General features: G+C 38.8%; 1 protein-coding gene across 1 annotated transcript in view; it reads left to right on the top strand.

Annotated features, from left to right (window-relative positions):
• RAB2A (RAB2A, member RAS oncogene family) overlaps positions 1–15,726 on the top strand; it is a 97,738-nt gene extending 82,012 nt beyond the window's left edge. The window contains exons 7-8 of the mRNA XM_047725223.1: positions 12,300–12,368; positions 14,405–15,726. Of these exons, the coding sequence (XP_047581179.1) occupies positions 12,300–12,368; positions 14,405–14,500 (165 nt within the window). The 3' untranslated portion in view covers positions 14,501–15,726. The remainder of the gene's footprint in view (positions 1–12,299; positions 12,369–14,404) is intronic.
• Positions 15,727–19,550: the final 3,824 nt, after the last annotated feature.

The raw sequence follows: 19,550 nt of genomic DNA, 5'->3' as shown, positions 1-19,550 counted from the left end.
ACAAAAAAAAAAATCCCCTTGACTTCCATTTTACTAAAGATTTTGCTAATAAGAAAATAAGAATCAGCTATGTGACCAGCAGTAAATATTTTTGAATATTATTTTTGGCTTCTGTTTTCAACCGAGACCTTGAAGGTCATTGAGGACACCCAAGATACCATGTGTACCTGGTAACTGTCTGGCTCCTCAGGGAAACACCTTGTCAGCTGCTACTGGCTGGCAGTTTATTGCAGAACCACAGCTTTGTTGAGTGTCCTACTCTGCAGTGTCCCAGGAAAATCTGGCCTCTGTCGTCTACCCTGTGACAAAACTGAGGAGTTGGTATGAAGATTATAGGAAACTCCTTCTGTCACTGGAATCCAGTGATGTTGGTTCCACACGTGTGGTGTCAGCATTTAGAAGAGTGTCTCATAAGTGGAAAATGTATTTCAGAAGAATTTTCAGGTGATTAAAACATGCCAAGTACCTGAAACAATGCAGTTGTGTATTTGTATGGCATGTTGTCAGAGTTCTTTCACATACGTTATCCCCTTTCCGCTGCGCCACACAGTAGAGAATAGCAGTAGTAAAGACTATTCAATCCTCTTTAAGGAGCATTAATTAAAATGATCACCTCTAGAGGTGCCTGGGTGGCTTACCTGGTTAAGTGTCTGCCTTCAGCTGGGGTCTTGATCCCCAGGGTCCTGGGATCGGGTGCTTCGTTAGGCTCCCTGCTCAGCAGAGAGTCTGCTTCTCCTTCTCCCTCTGTCGCTCCCCCTGCTTATGCTCTCTCTCTCTCTCAAATAAAATCTTTTTAAAAAATTAAATAATAGAGGGGTTGCCTGGGTGGCTCAGTGGGTTGAGCCTCTGCCTTCAGCTCGGGTCATGATCCCAGGGTCCTGGGATCGAGCCCCGCATCAAGCTCTCTGCTCGGCAGGGAGCCTGCTTCCCCCTCTCTCTCTCTGCCTGCCTCTCTGTCTACTTGTGATCTCTGTCTGTCAAATAAATAAATAAATCTTTAAAATAAAATAATAGAATAAAATTATCACCTCTGCATGAGGTTCCATGATCAAACGTGTTTAGGAGGAGCTGGTATGTATCCCCCTTGTAGAAAACCAAAATTCCCAGTAGTTTATTAGTTTCTGAGGAACCCCTGTTAAGAAGCTTGTTCACTTTTTATTTAACCCAGAGATTTCCCAGTGTGATTTAACCATTCTCCCCCCAAAAATGGAATTGGGGTAGGGGATATGTAATAGCTAAAAAATGAATGGACCTGGCTGGCTCTTTCAATGAAGAATATGACTCTTGATCTTGGGGTCATGAGTTCCAGCCCCACATTGGATGGAGAGCTTACTTTAAAAATAAATAGTATGAACAATTCCCCGCCCCCAAATCAGTTGTATTTAGAGCTGTGCTTCTCAAACATTAATGTTGCTCAGATCACCTAGAAATCCTGTTAAAAATGCAGATTCTGATTTCGTAGGTCAGGGGTGTGACCTGAAAGCCTGCACTTGGAACCTGCTGTCTAGTGTTGTAGATGCTGCTGCTCCTAGGGCCGGGCTCTGAGGAGGGCAGAGACTGCGGGGTTCCTTCAGCTCTGCTAGCTAACGGAAGAAACTGGAGGGCTACTCTCTTTTTCTGTTCCTTAGAAACATTCCTTCAAATGATTTCATCCTCTCCTTCTCTAGTGATTCTTGGCTCTCAGCATATAATTAATCAGGTTTCAATCATTTTAAAAACAAAAACCTGTCATTCCCAGTTCTGGATATGTTCTCTTCTATCTTCTTGTAAACTCCATCTCCATTTCCTCATTCTTTTTCACACCTCAGTTCACAGATCGACTTCCTCTGCCATGGCCAAGGTTACCCTGCACCTCCTAATTGCCTGTTCTAACAAATACTTCACTGTTCTTGCCTGAACCAGTTCCTTTGGGTATTTGAATCTTCAGTAGCCTATGTCTTAAAGTGTTTCTTTTTCCCTCACCCTACATATAGTCATTTATTCAGTGAATATATATTGCTTTCCACTTGTGTCTTGTTATTTCTACCTGTGAAATATCTTCCCAAGTTGCTCTCTTCTCTCATTGCCATTGAATTCCCTGTCTTAATTTTTCAATCCTCTACATTGTTGCCTCTGAGATGTTCAGAAAAATGAAAATTGAATGTCACTCCCCAGTTTTACTAAACCGATGTGTAGTGGGCTCCCCACAGCTTCAGAATCAAACTCATTAGCTTGGAAGACAAGTCCCTTTATTGGCCAGCTCCATACAGTGTGCTCTCTGTATTCTACTAAGAGCTCACCAGCTGGGTGGTACTCTCTCAGCCTGCTTCCACAGAAAGTGTTCTCTACCCTTGAGATGCCCTTCCTTCCTACCTGATCCTTCAAGGATATAACAAAGTCTCATACCTCCTCTTGGAATGCCATGACACACAACACACCTTCCCTGCCCCCTCCGCCACCAGCCACCAGGCACATGCACACATAGTCAGCAATTATGTGCTCTTTTCTCTGTGTTCATTCCTGTATCTTCCTGAGCATGAATTTATCTTAGCACTCTATCATGATGGTTGTTTTTCATGTTGGTTCAACATAAGGGCAGCATTCCTTGAAAACGCAGACTATCTTTTCATCTCTGCATTCCCAGCACCTAGCACAGTTTCTCCCCTGTATAGTAGATAATAAATGTTTGGATGGTGAAGAATTTATTTAATTACTTCAATCTTGTCCTTTTTCCTTCAGTCTTAATCTTTTATGCTTTGGTCCCACTTGTTAATATGTAGATGGAATTCTGTCTTAAATCTTCTTTGCTCTAAGCATTCTAAAACCCATGAGATTTTTGAAATCCCAGAACAAATTGCCTTCTCCTTTGATAGGAACTTCTTTCAGTAGCTACCTGGGGTCTTGGTAGTTTGAAAAGATTTTTTTTTTTAGACCCAGGAATAAATGTCAGAGAGATTACAGCAGGCTAGGAAAAATACCCCTTCCCAAAAGCCTCATGCTAACTTCATGAAGATTTCAAAATGCCTCAGAAGTGATGTATTATTTTATTATAATTATATATGTAACTGTGTGTGTATAGTTTTATTTATATATATTTATTTAATTTATATATAAATATATGTTTAATATATATTTACATATTTAATATATATTTATATATAAATATATATATAAAGGAGATGTGTGTGCGTGTCTGTGTCTTTCCCTGTCTTTCTTCCTGAGAAAATTTCGTTTTCTCAGAGTTGTATATTACCAAAACTCATAGTATTATATTCTCTCTAGGGACTAAAGATGATTGTGGTGTGAACCGCGATTAAACTTGCCATTTGTTTAACAGTTGTCTCCTTATCAGATATTCTCACTCTCTCAGCCATTTGATGGGTTATTTTTCTCTGTGTGCATCAATTTTACTTACGGGAAACCAGAAAAATATATAAACATCAAACAATGTTGAGGCAAAAGTCTAGTAATTTAAAATATCTTTTAAAAAGTCTTAAACTCTTGGGGTGCCTGGCTGGCTCATTCAGTGGAGCACTCAACTCTTGAACTCGGGGTTGTGAATTTGAGCTCCACGGTGGGTGTAGAGATTGCTTAAAATCTTGAGGGGCACCTGGCTGGCTTAATTGGAAGAGCATGTGACTGAGTCTTCATCTTGGAGTCATGTGTTCGAGCCTCATGTTGGCTGTAGAGATGACTTGAATAAATAAAGAAACTTTAAAAAAAATCTTTAAATAAAATATCTTTAACTATTGAAAAATCAAGTCTGACAGTTCCTGGCTTAGCTGCTAAAGTACTGAAACATAGAACCAAGGGCGCCTGGTTGACTCAATTAATCGTCTGCCTTCAGCTCAGCTCATGATTCTAGGGTCCTGGGATCACGTCCCGCATCGGGCTCCCTGCTTGGTGGGGAGTCTGTTTCTCCTTCCACCCGTCTCCCTTGTGTGCTCATGCGTGCACTTCTCTCTCATGCTCTCTCTGTCTCAAAATCTAAGCATGAATAAATAAATGATAGATACAGCCAAGATAATAGCTGAAAGCATAGTCAACTAGCTAGCCCTAAGACAGATTGCAGTAGCTTGCCAAGCCATCTGACAGGATAGGTGAATTTCTATGTCTAGGGAAAACACATGACTTGCGTAACCAAAAACACCCAATTTCAAGGCCCCTTGCTAATGTTTGTGTCCTGTCCCAGTACCTCCAAATTTAATTTGTGTTGAGAGGACATCTTACTTGCCTTGGGCTGTATTATAAGTGGTAGAACAGATATTTCTATAAAGCTGGAATGTGGTATAAACTGAAGTGTTCTTGTCCCTTAACCCTGTTCTCAGTGTCAAAGGTACCACACGACTTTTTCACTGGAAATTTGACCTGTCTTTATCATGTTTCCAGCATCTTTGGAGGAGTGTTTAATAAATACTTAGACCCTAATAGGAAGATTTTGCTGACCATCATCAGTTTCTCCACCCCTTACTTGGCCATCACCCAGCAGAACTTGGATCATCCAAGCCAAACTAACTTTGAAATTTGCATCCGCTTTCTCTACTGAACTAAGGGAGCTAAACATTCTTGGAGAAAGTCCTGCTGATATGTGCATATCACACACTGACGTACTCATGCACTTACAGTGCGTAGTCATGTAAGCACACAGTTATCTAGATCACCAGCTGCCAAGACTTTCCACCTGTATCTGACATAAGCATTAGAATTCCGTGTGTCTAAAATAAACTCTTCATTCTCTCCTTGAAACCTGATTTTTTTCCTTTTTATTTTTCTTAAGGATTTATTGGTTTGTTTTAGAGAGCGAGTACTAGCAGAGGGAGGGGGAGAGGAAGAGAGAGAGTCATACTCCCCACTGACCATGGAGCCCAACACAGGGCTCGATCTCACAACCCTGAGATCATGGCCTGAGCCGAAAGCAAAGAGTTGGACACTTAACTGACTGAGCCAACCAGGTGCCCCTCCTATTTTATTTATCTCAATTCATAGCATACCCTTACATGTCAGGCATTTTAGCCAAAAGTGGAGTCACCCTTAAATACCTCACCATTCTTTCCCTGTTATTTACCAAGTCCTGTTAATTTCTCCAAAGTAGATATTAAGTTTGATCTTGCTTTCCATTCTTGTTGCCACAGTTAATTTGTCGGGCCTTCATTTCTTATCTGGATTATTGTTTTAGACTCTCTACTGGTCTCCGTGTTGCCAACCTTGCATCCTTATAAATTCATCATAAAATAAAATGAACACATAAAATAAAAGAAAATTCCTTTGAGTTGTGTTAAAGATAAGTGATCCTGATAAAGGGAAGGTAAATGTGGCAGAGTGTCAGTCCTGCTGCTCTTGCTTCTGCTGCAGCTGTGTGTGGTCTTGGACAGATCATTTCTCCTTCTGCAGCTCAGTCCTGTCTATAAAGTGAGAGTTACTATAGACCAGATTTAGCAGTGGACCTCTTTCTTCTAATGAAACACAGGAAGCCGAATGAAAGAAAAGCAGAGTGGGATGCCAGGAAGATGAGAGGGAAAGAGGAGTTTCATTCTCCTTTCACTGGGCTCTCCCTACTTCTCCCTCATCCCCTACAAGATGTCCATGAAATACAATTTGAGAGCTATTTATTGTACTGGATGTTGTGTGTATCTTTAGTTTCTTACTGAAACTAAATCAGATAGACTCAGAACATTTTAAAGCCACAGAATTTGAAGGAGTTTGTGTTTAAACTGCCTAATCTTGAGTTCTAATCTGATGTTCCTTTCACATGACTTCCCTGTCTTTGCATAACATTTAAGCCTTATCTTACTGTATTTTATTTTCAGGGCTCACTGTACATGTTGTATGTTGTTAATTTATTTTTTTAATTTTCATTTTTTTTTAATCAAGATGCTTTAATTCACTGAAGAATAGAGATAACCATTTTTTTACCTTTTTTTTTTTTTTAAGATTTTATTTATTTGAGAGGGAGAGTGAGAGACAGCACAAGCAGGATGAGGAGCAGAGGGAGAAATAGACTTCCCACTGAGCAGGGAGGCCAGTGTGGGGCTCTATCCCGGGACTCAGGGATCATGACCTGAGCTGAAGGCAGACACTTAACCAGCTGAGCCACCCAGATGCCCCTTAATCCTGATCACCATTTCTCTCCTTTACTCCGCTGTGTTTCAGGACACATTCGCATTTCACATGTGTACCTTCTTTGTTGCTCCCCCACACATCATCGCACTCACACATTTATGATGCTGAAGGCTAACAAGCCGTGAGTGCTTACTACTTGCCAAGCACCATTCTCAGTGCTCTACATGTTCATCCTCCCAATGATTCTGTGAAGTAGGCATTAATATCATCAGTATCCTCATGCTACAGAGACGGTAAGCAGTGCGTCCAAAGCAACACATCTAGTAAGAGGTGGTGCTAGAGTTAGAACCTAGACAGTCTGGTTCTAGAGCTCTACTCTTGGCCATTGTGCTAATATAGTATAGGGAGAATGTCATCCCACAGATCTTCTTGGAAGCAGATGAAAGTAAATTAAAGTTAATTTCCTTATTTTTACATGTATTTTGAATTTCTTTCAGAAATAATGAAAACCTGTGCAAATTACTTAGCATAGTGACCAACCCATTAGTGAGTACTTAGTAAATATTGGTTATTATTAGCATCATCACATGGACACCTGTAATGTTCATAGCATTGATTAGGGATTGAGAAGAAAATTAAACATTTTAATTACCTCACATTCCCCAGTTCTAAGAAAAAAACTGAAGAATCAACTGATTGTACAGCATACTTTGCTGTCATCTAAGATGTTTATTTATTTAAAGACTTACTTTTATGCAGCCTCTGCACCCAGCATGGGGCTTGAACTCACAACCTTCTGATCAGGAGCCACATGCTCTACCAACTGAGCCAGCACGGCATACCCCTGTTCAAGATGTTTCAGTGAAACTAAGATACTTTGATTTATTTTGAATTCTTACCTATCAGATGGTATAGTTTTCCTCTTGCCACCAGGTGGCAGCATGTGACATAAAGAAATAACTTAAATCTTTTACTTTATTGTAGACAGTCTTCAGTATTTTGCTTTAAAAACTGTCAAACCATAATAAAAATGAAACATTGTTCTGTGTTCGCCTCTGCCTCTGTTCTCTCTCATTGGCTGTGAAGGAAGGCCCTTTAAGCATATGATGTCCTTGGCCTACATCTAGACCTGCCGCAGTCCTGCCCTGCACACATTCTCCCTCTGCCAGTGCAGAAAGTGTCTTTTTCCTGCATCTTAAACAGAGATTTAAGCCCTTGTTCTTAGATTTTCCCAACTGAATTGTTTCAGTTCAGCAACGATAGGAACTCTATCCTCCTCTTCCCTGTATCTTCCATAGGACCTAGGGAAGTACTGAGTCTAAGTAACAATTTAACAGATGCTGCTGGGTGAATGACACGTGGCAGGATATGCGTCAGCTAGTGTGTTGAATATTTCTTAGAATTATGATGCATTTTGTGGTTATGTTTATTTTAATTTTTGCTAGGGAAGTCACTGAAAATGGACTTAAATTTAGGTATTATTAGTGCCAGGGGCTGAAAGATTAGTATCTGAGGTGGAAGGCAATTAATGGCTAATGAAGGTAAAGAACTGACCGTGACAGTTAATCAAAGTCGGGCAAAGGGGAGAGCTAATGGTAAAATGAAGAGGGAATCAGGCCTCTCTGATCTTGGAGTGCAGTCCTGCATGGGAAAGCAAGAGGCTCGCAAATTAAGTTGGCTACACGGAAATCTATTTATACTTCATAATTGTGGATCTGCCTAGGTACTGTTTGTTCCTCAGTGTGAATAATGAAATCTTCCGACATCGGTTTCTTAGCAAATGTTTTTTCCTATTCTGTAACCTATTAATATTCAGATTTGATTGTATTTGTGGAATATAGAAGTGTACAGTGTTCTTGCTTACAGTTCTGACTTATGTGGCAAAAAAGAGTGATCTTTAGGTTGTGCTTTGACAGTATTTAACTAATGCTAAACATTTTCTGTAGGTGTGCCATCAACTTGCTTCATTTTTCTGATAATAAATAAATGTTCCAGATAGATTAATTTATCGGGTTGCAGCCTCTCTCCTTAATGACGTGGACCATCGTCATTAGCACTTGTACTCTGCCATGAGCTGTGAGATGTCCCCAAGTTTGTTGTCCCCACACCTGCTGCCGTATGCAGGCTCCCCCATTGCCTCTGCCCCTGATACTGCTTGGGTTCATCCCCGCCTACCACTCACAGACACGCCCTCAATGCATGCTTCCCTTTTCTTTTTTTTTTTTTTTTCTTTTCTGCTAAGATTTTATTTATTTATATGTCAGAGAGAAAGAGCACCAGTGGGGGGATGGCAGGCAGCGGGAGAAGCAGGCTCCCCTGCTGAGCAGAGAGAGAGCTGGATGCAGGACTCAGTCTCAGGACTCTGGGATCATGACCTGAGCTGAAGGCAGATGCTTTAACCGTAAGAGCCACCCAGGTGTGCTTCCCCTTTTCTTTATCCTACCCCCTCCTCAAAAATTGTTTCTATGGCCTGGGAAATAGAAGAAGTGAAACTGGTTAAAATTACATTTAGAACTGGAAGGAATTTCAAGTTAAGACTGTCCTATGAAAACAGGAGAGCTTTAGTGTAAAGGCTTTGTAGTATCTAGTTAAATTGTTGCTCATTTCTTCATTGTTGTTTGTGTTCTAGAGGTGTTTCAAATCGTTATATTGCAACCTTGAAAAATATATGTATGGATTGCTTTTTAGTGACTTGAGTGAAATGAGCAATTAAAATTCTAGCCAGTTGTTGTAAGAGGTATCTCTTATCCCTCTGAGTTCTTGAAATGCTTGCAGCTCTGAGGGACAGATACTGTTTCTAACACCCAAGGCTCTTCTCTTAGAAGTTTCATTTCATCTCTAATAAGCCTTAACAGTATTTGTTTAATGTTCATTGTATTTGGGGATTCAGCAGTTTCAGTCGATAGCCACGGGCTTTTAAAACATGTGAACTAATGTCTGCATTTGTCACATTGGCCTTTAAGGCCTCATTAAGATTGATAATAAATCATTTAATAATACATTTTAAATATAATTTTGCCATCATGTAAACAAAACAACCTATTTATATGCTATTATCTTTTTAATACGCCCAGTGGAGTGGAAGATATTTTATTTCAGTATTTTCAGTATATAATCATGAGTTGGAAGGCAAGTAAATGTAGCATTGTCCAAAGACTATCTCATGGGGCGCCTGTGTGGCTCAGTAGGTTGGGCCTCTGCCTTCAGCTCGGGTCATGATCTTGGGGTGCTGGGATCGAGCCTCATGTCAGGCTCCTTGCTCGGCGGGGAGCCTGCTTCTCCCTCTGCCTCTGCCTGCCTCTCTGCCTGCCTGTGTGCTCTCTCTCTCTGACAAATAAACAAATTAAAAAAAAAAAAGACTATTTCATTGAGATGATGAGAATTATGAAAGGAAATATAACTATTTGTATATATTTCAATTTGTAATGAAATTAATTGCATGTCATTCTGATATAAAATACATCCTTTTTTTTTTTTTTGTAAGATTTTTAAATTTATTTATATGACAGAGAGAGAGACAGCCAGAGAGGGAACACAAGCAGGGGGAGTGGGGAAAAGCAGACTTCCCGCGAAGCAGGGAGCCTGATATGGGCCTCGATCCCAGGACCCTGGGATCATGACCTGAGCCGAAGGCAGATGCTTAACGACTGAGCAACCCAGGCACCCCAGATATAAAATACATCTTAAGTCCATTGAGTACAACTGTTCTTAAAGGTACTTAAATACTAAGTACTATTCAGTACTACAAAATTAGTAGTGACTTAAAAATCTTAATATCGCATAGCTTTCTTCAGCCAGTTTTTAAAATGATTCATCAACAGATTGGTAAAAATGTCCATTTTTGTACATAAATTGGCACATTTAGTGTCTTTTATAATATAAACTCTTATTTAGGGGCGCCTGGGTGGCTCAGTCATTAAGCGTCTGCCTTCAGCTCAGGTCATGATCCTGGAGTCCCTGGACTGAGCTCCACATCAGCTCCCTGCTCAGTTGGGAGCCTGCTTTTCCCTCTCTGCCTGCCTGCCTGCCGCTCCCCCTGCTTATGCTCTCTGTCTTTCTCACTGTCAAATAAGTAAAATTTAAAAAAAAAATGCTTGTTTATATGAAGTTGTAACTCCTTTATGGGATCTTGTAGTTCTGTCTGATGTTCTAGGGAGATGTATACATGCAGGGGCCCCTTTAAGGATTTTGAGCCCTGTGAATTTATGAATCTGTTGGCTTCAATATTTAGTTAGCCCGGTTTCTGAGACCATCAACCGTTAATTGACATATTATTGGAAATAAAGTTAAGTTTTCCCTTATTTATAAGGGTAACTTCAATTTTGAGGAATGTGAATCAATTCAGAGTTGGCTGGAAGCCAGTAACTTCACTGTAACTCCAGTGCACACGAAAAGCGCACTCGCTTCCTGAGTGCCTTGTGAATCTGCAGTGATTAATTCTTCTCATTATTTTGCTGCAAATTCTCATGACCCTCTCTGATGATTCGATCAGCCACTTAGAGTTTATGCATATTCATATCTCCGCGCGCCTGCCGTAGTCACTCGCGTCTCCGCTGCCGACTGGTGTGTTCTTGGTGCAGTAATTGAGCTGCGGTAGATTGATTACTCTGGGGAGCTGTAAGGCCTTTAAAGGTGAAAACATATCAGTCCTGTTAATTAGGAAACAAAAGCTCCGGTGGCAAGTTCAGCCATGAAATGTTTCCAATGTGGAAAAGATTAAAAGTAGGATTGGTTCCTTTCTATGAACCTGTTTACTTTTTAAATTTGGACTTAAATCTGTGGCCATGCTAGCGGAGAATCGCCTTGTTTTATGAATTTTCAGAGAACGCTTGCTGAAGGGGACCTGACTTAGAAAATGAATGCTGTTATCTGTGCTCTCTCAGATGGGATAGTTTAGAGCGTGAATTTATAGGACACCTTCGGTAACACTGGCACTATTCGTATAAAACATCTCAATATTTATTTGTATTTATTTGTGTTTTTAGTAATCTTTACCGTCACTGTGGGGCTAGACCTCACAAACCCAAGATCAAGAGTCACGTGTTCTCCTGACTGAGCCAAGTGCCCCCTAATAGCTTACTGTTTTACATAGAGAATCCTTGTGGATTCATTTGGTGTTTAGAGGCTTAATTTGGTTGGTGTTTTAACACTGATTTTTTTTTTTTTTTTTTTTTTTTTTTTTTTTGGTCAATTTAGTAGTATGCTACATGGGATAGGGTGAAACTTCATTCAGCACAGCATAAAAATTGAGCTGCTTTTTATCTCTATCTTAAGCATCCTTTGATTCTTTCCTTCTTAAACTGTATATTAAGTAATACATTGCCCTGGTGAAAAGGATCGTATATGGAACAGTGGTCTCTAGGAGTAACATCGTTTCAGGATGGAAGTTCATGCAATGTATCGAACTGACATTTTTTTCTTATGTGTGGTATCCCTGCCTGCCCCCTCCAGTGATGAATTTTTCTTTTGGGATATAGTTCATATGCCATAAAATTTACCCTTATTTTAAAGAATACATGTCAGTAGGTTTTAGTATATTCACAGTGTTGTGCAACCCTCACCAGTACCTGACTCGGGAACATTTTTATCACCCCAAAAGAAACCCATTACCGCATTATCAGTCACTCCCTGTTTCCCTAATCCTTGGCAACCAATAATCTCTTTCTTTCTCTGGATTGACCTCTTCAGGACATTTCAATAAATGGAATCGTGCTATGTGTGGTTTTTTTACATCTGGTTTCTTTTAGCATAATGTTTTCAAGATTCATCCACATTGTAGTATGAATGAGTACTTCATTTTTTTTTTTTTATGGCTGAGTAATATTGCATTGTAAAGTTATACCACCTTTTGCTTTTTACTCATCAGTAGATTAACATTTGTGTTGTTTCCACTTTTTGGCTATTGCTGCTGATAATGAACATTCGTATAGATCCTTGCCTTGTTCTTGATCTTTAAGAAAGCTTTCAGTCTTCACCACTTGGTATGATGATAGCTGTAAGTTTTTCATAGATGCTGTTGAGGAAGTCCCCTCCTAACCCAACTTGTTTATCATGAAAGGTTGTTGGATTTTGTTAAATGCTTCTTCTGCCTCTGTTGAAGTGATCATATGGTTTTTGTCCTTTATTAATTAACATGCTGTATTACATTGGTTGATTTTCTTACATGGAACATAATGAAATTCTACAGAGTTTTTACATAATGTTCTTTTACTGTTATGATTTCAAATAATTTGAATCAATTTCTCTACTCTATATTTCAGGCATTTATTAATACAGCAAAAGAAATTTATGAGAAAATCCAAGAAGGAGTCTTTGACATTAATAACGAGGTATATATACATATATATATATGTATAAATAAGTATTATTGGCTAATATTAATTTAGAGTTGAATTTTAATTACGACATGGATTTAGGAGTTTAGATTTTTTGAAATTCTTAAAAATGGGTCTGTGATGTCTGTTAACACATTGTTAGTTTATAATCCTCTAACTAAAGATTTGTTCTGTGTTCTATAGTAGATAAATGTTTATGTTCTAGTAGGGCATCACTTTGTGAAAATGGATTAAAATAAGTGACCATTTATTGCACACACTGCAAAAAAAAGATAAACCCTCCAAAAAGAGAAGAAAATCCACTTTCATACATGCGTCCATATGGTGTCCTCTGCTTTGGGAAATAATTTTCTAGTGTGTAAATGCACGTACTATGTTACTAATGCATGAGGCTCTCTCTGTTGTCTAGCTTGAAAGAGGGAAATACCCAGTTTGGAAATGATTCCCAGTATAGCATAGCATGTTTTCAGGAGACTAATATATGTAATTGGCAGTTGGCATTGTTTTTGGTTTTGTCTTCTTTGTAAAATTATTTGATGAATATGATTAGGATGAAATGTAAAGTTTTGAAGCATATAATTCAGTGTTTACCAAAGTTATCCTTCTGACCTAACTCCCCACTGCACTTATTTATTTCAGAACGTTTATGTGGATATATGGTAGATTATTTACTTTGACATAAATATTTTTGCCATTCCATATTGAGACTTGGTGCTCCCAAGAGAAAAACCCTTATCCTTCCCACAGTTGCAATTAGGAAAGCACAGTGTTAGGAATCCTTTATTGCATGTGTGGCTCCTGGCCTGTACATACATGAGGCTCTTCCCTATAGGTCTCAATATTCCTTGCTAAAACAGACAGCAGTCTACCTGAGGTTTCCAAAAAGTACTTGATTTTCTCGTTTCTTTTAATTTGAAGGTACTATATTTCCTAAATCCTATCTTCTAGGCTTCCGTGCGGCAGATTTGGAGTTACTTTAAAGACAGCAGTCAGAGACTAATGCCAGATAAGTGGAACAGTAATTGGGCCTCCGTTTAAAAGGGAACACTCACTGTTTCTGTCTGGTTTCATATAGTAGCTGACTGCTTTGCTGTGCGCGGGGCCTCTTCGAGTGTAATGTGCTGTCAGGAGCCAACAGGCCGTGCGATTTATTTGGCCCAGTGCCAAGTCTGACTCCTTGATTCCTCAAGAAGTTGCTACCAGCCCAGAGGGGGCAAAACCAATGAGCCATAGGGCATGCTTTTTATTAAAGAGGAGTCAAAAGAGCGAGAAGAAACCACATCAGCTGCTGTCAATACTGAGCAAGTGCCAGAAACCCCCAGGCTACTACCGGGGCAAAGCAACTGCCAAGCACTATAAAGCTGAGATTTACTGTGACGGAAAGTTTCCTTCAGAGCTTAATTTCTGAAGCTACTGTATTACTTTTCTCCAAGTGTTGTGTTTGTAGGTAAAAATCCACTTGAGGGAGTGAGGGCTGAGACAGAAGTGTGAGTTTGATGAATGAAAGAACTACTCTGTGTGTGGGTTCTTGGCGAGCTGCCATGTCTTTGGGGATCATAGAAATTATTGATGACACAGAACACTCATATGCCCTTAGCCCGCGCAGCTGATTCAACATGGGGCAGAAACGCTGTCTAGAGAAAAGCTTGGACGTCATCTTAGAGCAGTACAGGGCTGTGCATATTTTTACCCTTTAAAGATGACTTGCAGTAATCGTTTTAAACAGCGTCTCCTTTCTGGGAACACCCCGCCAAGCGGCACTTCGGGTTCTGTCTACTCACAAGTACCTGGGAGGATAAAGGATTCTTTTCAGAAGGATTTCCACAGTATTAGTTTCAAAAGGAAGGAACATCCCCCTCAGAGATACTGTTGTAATGGCGGCAAAAATCCGCTTAATGTCTTTTTTTCCCCCAGTCATTTGTGGAGAAATTATGTCATTAAGAATTCAATAGAGTTCTTTAAATTTAGTTAAACTCTACTATCTGGTTGGGGCCCGTTGACATTTTTATCCCTTTACCTTTCTCTTTCAGGCAAACGGCATTAAAATTGGCCCTCAGCACGCTGCTACTAACGCCACACACGCAGGCAATCAGGGAGGACAGCAGGCCGGGGGAGGCTGCTGTTGAGTCCGTTTTTACTGTCTCGCTGCCCAAATGCGGCTCCTCACTTCCTCTTTCACTCTGTCCTCCTGCTCAGCTGAGACATGAAGCTATTTGAAATGGCTTTATGTCACAGGAGACTTTAATCCTTCAAATTCTTGTATAACTTTGAATAAATGGTTAATGTTCACTTAAAAAAGACAGATTTTGGAGATTGTATTCATATCTATTTGCATTTGATTTCTAGGTCAATTGATGTGATTATTTTTGTTAAATGTTGTCTTGTGCCCTTACCTACGAACTGAACTGTATTAAACACTACAAAGTCATCTTGAGTATTTTAAATCAGTTTGTGTGGTTAGGTTTCACACCTGTGGTGACCTAATGTTTAATATTCTAGAACTGTCCTCAAAAAGTTTGTCAATTTTCAAGGCTGTAAGGAAAACCAGAAGGACTCTTTTAATTCTGTATTTATCATTTACTTTCTGTATATACAGTTTAACCTGCTTGGGTGTACTTTGCCAAGCTTGAATTCTTTAATGCATTTGCATAAATTCTATACCATTTAGAGCTTAAAGCTACAGAAGCATTGTTAGGAATTGCTTGGACACTGAATTTTAAACTTTTTGACATTGTTAACAAGCATGTTCATCTTTTCTTGTCACTAGTCCCAAGAAAATATGCTTAATGTACATTACTAAAGGCTATGTATGTGTTAACCTGTTTTAATGCCAAAAGTTTGCTATATGTCCACAGTTTCTTTAAGACCTCTTCAGAAAAGGATTTGTTTGCCTTAATGAATACTGTTGGGTACAAACACAGTATAATGAGTGAAATGGGCAGAAGCAAGAACTCCCTACACCTAAGCGACTCCAAGAAGAATGAATGTCCACATTTAGATGGCACATTATGAGGACTTTAATCCTTCCTTAAACACAATAATGTTTTCTTTTGCTTTTATTCACATGATTTCTAAGTATATTTTTCATGCAGGACAGTTTTTCAACCTTGATGTACAGTGACTGTGTAAAATTTTTCTTTCAGTGGCAACCTATAATCTTTAAAATATGGTAAGCATCTTGTCTGTTTTGAAGGGGATATGACAATAAATCTACCAGATGGAAAATCCTGTCAAAAGTAGAAAAGCTTTAGTAATTTACTCAGTGTGGTGGTTTTATCCTTTTTTTTTTTTTTCTCCCTTGGTCTATAATGAAATTGTTACAGCAGTGCAAAATAAAATCCTATGTATAAAAGTGTTCCTTTTTTTATTATGACCACATCACTTAAAAAAACTTTTTTTTTTTAATACATCCACATGTATTTATTTGAGCTTATTTTTTAAGGGGTCAGCATGTTTTAACACCTTTTTAAAAAATTTTGCCTAAATGTGATCGGACTTAACAATATTGAAATCCTTTTTGTGATGGATGATGTAAGCAAGTATTTCCTACCTTTCAGCCAGCATAAAAGTGCATTCAAACTAGAAGAAGGGTTTATAAAGAAGTTCTAAGTATGAAACTACTTTCAGTTCACTCACTGACTTCAACCTTCTGTGGGTCTTCCTTGAAGATTCAGCAATACTCTCGTCAGAGCCCTGCCATTACTCTTGTGGGAAAACACCTAATGTCATCTTAGGTGTGTTTTAATGAACCCCCTGTGGCCAGAGGGAAAGGTGAGAGGAAACCAAGTTTCTTGAGGATTGTTATTATAAACTTGTCTCTCCTTAAAGTGGTCATATAAAATTCACTGTCATTAATGATGAGTAAAAAATGTTGAGACAACCAAGACTTGTTCTGCTCTGTACTGGGAAGAGGGTGCTTTTTTGGAAATTGTTACTTTGAAGCTGCTGTTAACTTTACCCAAAGTTCAGTGTGTTTCTTTTCCATCCATCTCCCTTAATTCTTCTCTAAATCAAGTGTAGGAGGAGAAACAAATGGTAAACACAAACAGTAGCAGACTAGCACATGTATTTTAATACCCTAAGAAAAGACGGAGCCCTCCTACAGCCCTTACCACAGGACCTTAATCTGCTTCCGACTTGGGCAGCAGGGTGAGTAGTAGACTTCTCTATAATTCATTACCACTTCCTCCACAAAGCTCATCTTCTATTAAAGAATATGTGGGATGAACCGTTTACATTGGTTGACAAAGAAAATAAGTGTTGGCTTCTACTCTTTGCCCATTTTATTCCTATATTTCTATCATAAATACTATAATATTGGCACCTGTAATTGAATCTTTAATACTATAATTGAGTCTTTAATTGAACTTTGATCAATTTCTGCAGCATCTGTGGACACACTTAAGAGCCAAAAAATCAGTCACTAAAAAACTAAATACAACTTTTAATGTCTTAACATATAACATTCCAAAGTTGTAATCTTCATAAAGACAGTGTTACTATTTGTCTTCTGAATTGAAGACAACTGAATCGGGAGCAAATTTTTGAAATAGTATATAATTTGGTATGTAATTCAAACAACATGGGAGCTGAACCGAAACTTCATACACAGTTTGTTTTTTATTTTAAAATAGCCTGTTAACAGGAAAATAGCCCCTATTTGTCCTCATAGTCAAGAAGGTAGAAATGTAAATGATACCAAAATGTGTTTAATCACTCAAGCAGTGACTTATGTCTGGCTTTGGCACACATTAAATATTCTCTCATAGGTAGTCGAACCCTTTCAAAGCTCAGTACTAAGATTGACAGGATAGGGTTTGACTATATAAGCTAAAAAAATAATGAAAATATTGTTTCATAATAAACAAGAATTGACTACAAAGAGACTGAAATACTGACCTGTATATCTTAGAAAAAAGAGTTTACGTGTGTTTTGGTGTTCAAATGAAAATGGAACCTAGCCCCATGGTAGAGCATTTGATGATGTTTACTAGATAATAGTATTTACTTGGTTGAAGTCATGATGGGAAGCTTTAAAGGGCCAGTATGTTTTCAGTATTCAAAAGCTTTCTAATATCATGAGGCCAACTCTTAAAACTGAAGGATGAAGGACCAAAGTCCTGATGGGGGAAAAAACAAAAACCAGTTCACCCTTAAGATTCTTAAGTATCCCTAAAATATAAAAATTCAAACATACAGAAATAAAACAGAAAACATTTCTCACCTGTGAGATTGGAAGAATTTTAAAGTATGACAGCACATTCCGTTGGTCAAACACTCTCAGACTTTGCCAGTGGAAGTGCAAATGTAATGTGTTGCTGGAGAGACACTTGGTCATACCTAAGTTTTTTTTTTTTCTTTTTAAGATTTTTATTTATTCATTTGCCAGAGAGAGAGTGCTGTTGATCCAGTGATCTCACTTCTAGCAAAATACCCTGATGATAACCTTGCAACAATGCAAAAGCACATAGGCATGAAGTTGCTCACTGCAACATTGGTTGTAATTGCAAAATAATTGGAGATGACTTAAATGTGCATAGAATGATTGAATAAACCATGGGACATCCACCCCAGGGAGCCCTACACAGCTGTACAAAGCATGAAGAAGAGCTCGATGAACTGATGTCATTTCCAGGATATATGAAGGGAGAAAAGTGAAGTGCAAAGGTGTCTACAGGTTACCATAATGGAATCAAGAAGGTAATATAAGAAAATATGCATGTATCTGCTCATTTGTGCAAAAGAAACAAGAATAAACTAAAAAGACTGGTTACCTACAGAGGGTGAGTAGGATTGGTATAGAAAGTAAGGATTGGGAATGGGGTATTTGGGTTAAGTGACCTCTTTTCAGTATACATTTTTCTTTAGTCTGACTCAGAACCATAGTAGTGTTTTCAGCACTCCAAAACTAATTAAAACCAACCATGATGTTCAGGGAACTTGGAACGAATGACCCTGCCTATATTACAAATGAGCAACATTACCACACTGAAGGGACAGGAAAGAAAACTAGCATACAAGCAGCAACTTTGGGAAACAGGATATGACTCTATAAGGCTAAAGATGTAGCAAACTATACACAATTATGTTGTAGGTAGTAGAGATGTATGGATTAGCAATTCTAAAAACACCTTTAGCATATTTAGATTGAGCAAATAAATATATTGTGGATAATGAAAGGTCCATATTGAATAAAGTCACAAATAAAAGTTGGGAAAGACTAGAATGGACCCTGTGGTGTTGGATTGAAATTGGAGGTGTTAGGAACTCAACGGTTTTTCTGTGTATGGATGCACAGAGAAATACAGGTAGATGAGTGAGAAAATACACCTTTCCTAGTTTTGTCTACTCTGAGAAGGGCCCGAAAGTGAAGACACCCCAGCAGCTGTGAGCACACCTAGTACGCAGATAGTGGTTTCTAAATACCTTCTATTAAGGGAACTAGGGCACCCTGGCGAAATGGTTGATTCCAGGGCTGGGGCAGGAAAATCATAAAATAAGTCCAGAATATTTTGATGCCAGAAAAGTAAGGAAGTGCTCATAAAATGATGGGAATGGAAAGGGGGGCATTACTAGGGACTCAGGCACCAACTTAATGCTTCTGATGGCCAAATCGGGAATGCTTTGAAAAAAGTAACTCGTGTTAGTAATAAGATCGTAAACCATGGGACCAAACATCCATGGTACAAATGAATAATTGCATAAATAAATGAGGGAAAGAGGCAGCTTTTCCTTACAGTAGAATACCAATCAGTAGAGCTAGAAAGCATGATGCAAACAAAATCCTCAAAAACACAGTAACTGTTAAAGATAGGCATCATTGATGAATGTTGAATGCAATGGGCAAAAGAATGACAAGAAATAAGATATGTACGTAGGCTCAGTGTATCCCCACAAGATATTGTTACAGAAGGAAAAATACTAACTTGATGTTTAGCCAACTTGACACCACCTTCATCAAATGATCAAGATGTGAAGACATCATGTACCATTGATGGGATGCGCTGAGAAGGGCAGGGTTCTGTGGGATTCTTGCCAAAAAATGTATAACCTTAACAAAATCATTGGGAAACCTCAGAAAAACCCACACTGAGGAACATCCTTAAAATAAGTGACTAGCGGGGTGCCTGGATCAGTTGAGCTTCTGACTCTTGATGTAGGCTCCAGGTCATGGGA

Source organism: Lutra lutra, chromosome 4 (genome assembly GCF_902655055.1).
Source record: "Lutra lutra chromosome 4, mLutLut1.2, whole genome shotgun sequence".
Taxonomy (NCBI): domain Eukaryota; kingdom Metazoa; phylum Chordata; class Mammalia; order Carnivora; family Mustelidae; genus Lutra; species Lutra lutra.
The sequence above is the reverse complement of the archived record's forward strand: the minus strand, read 5'-3'. Positions and strand labels throughout refer to the sequence as shown.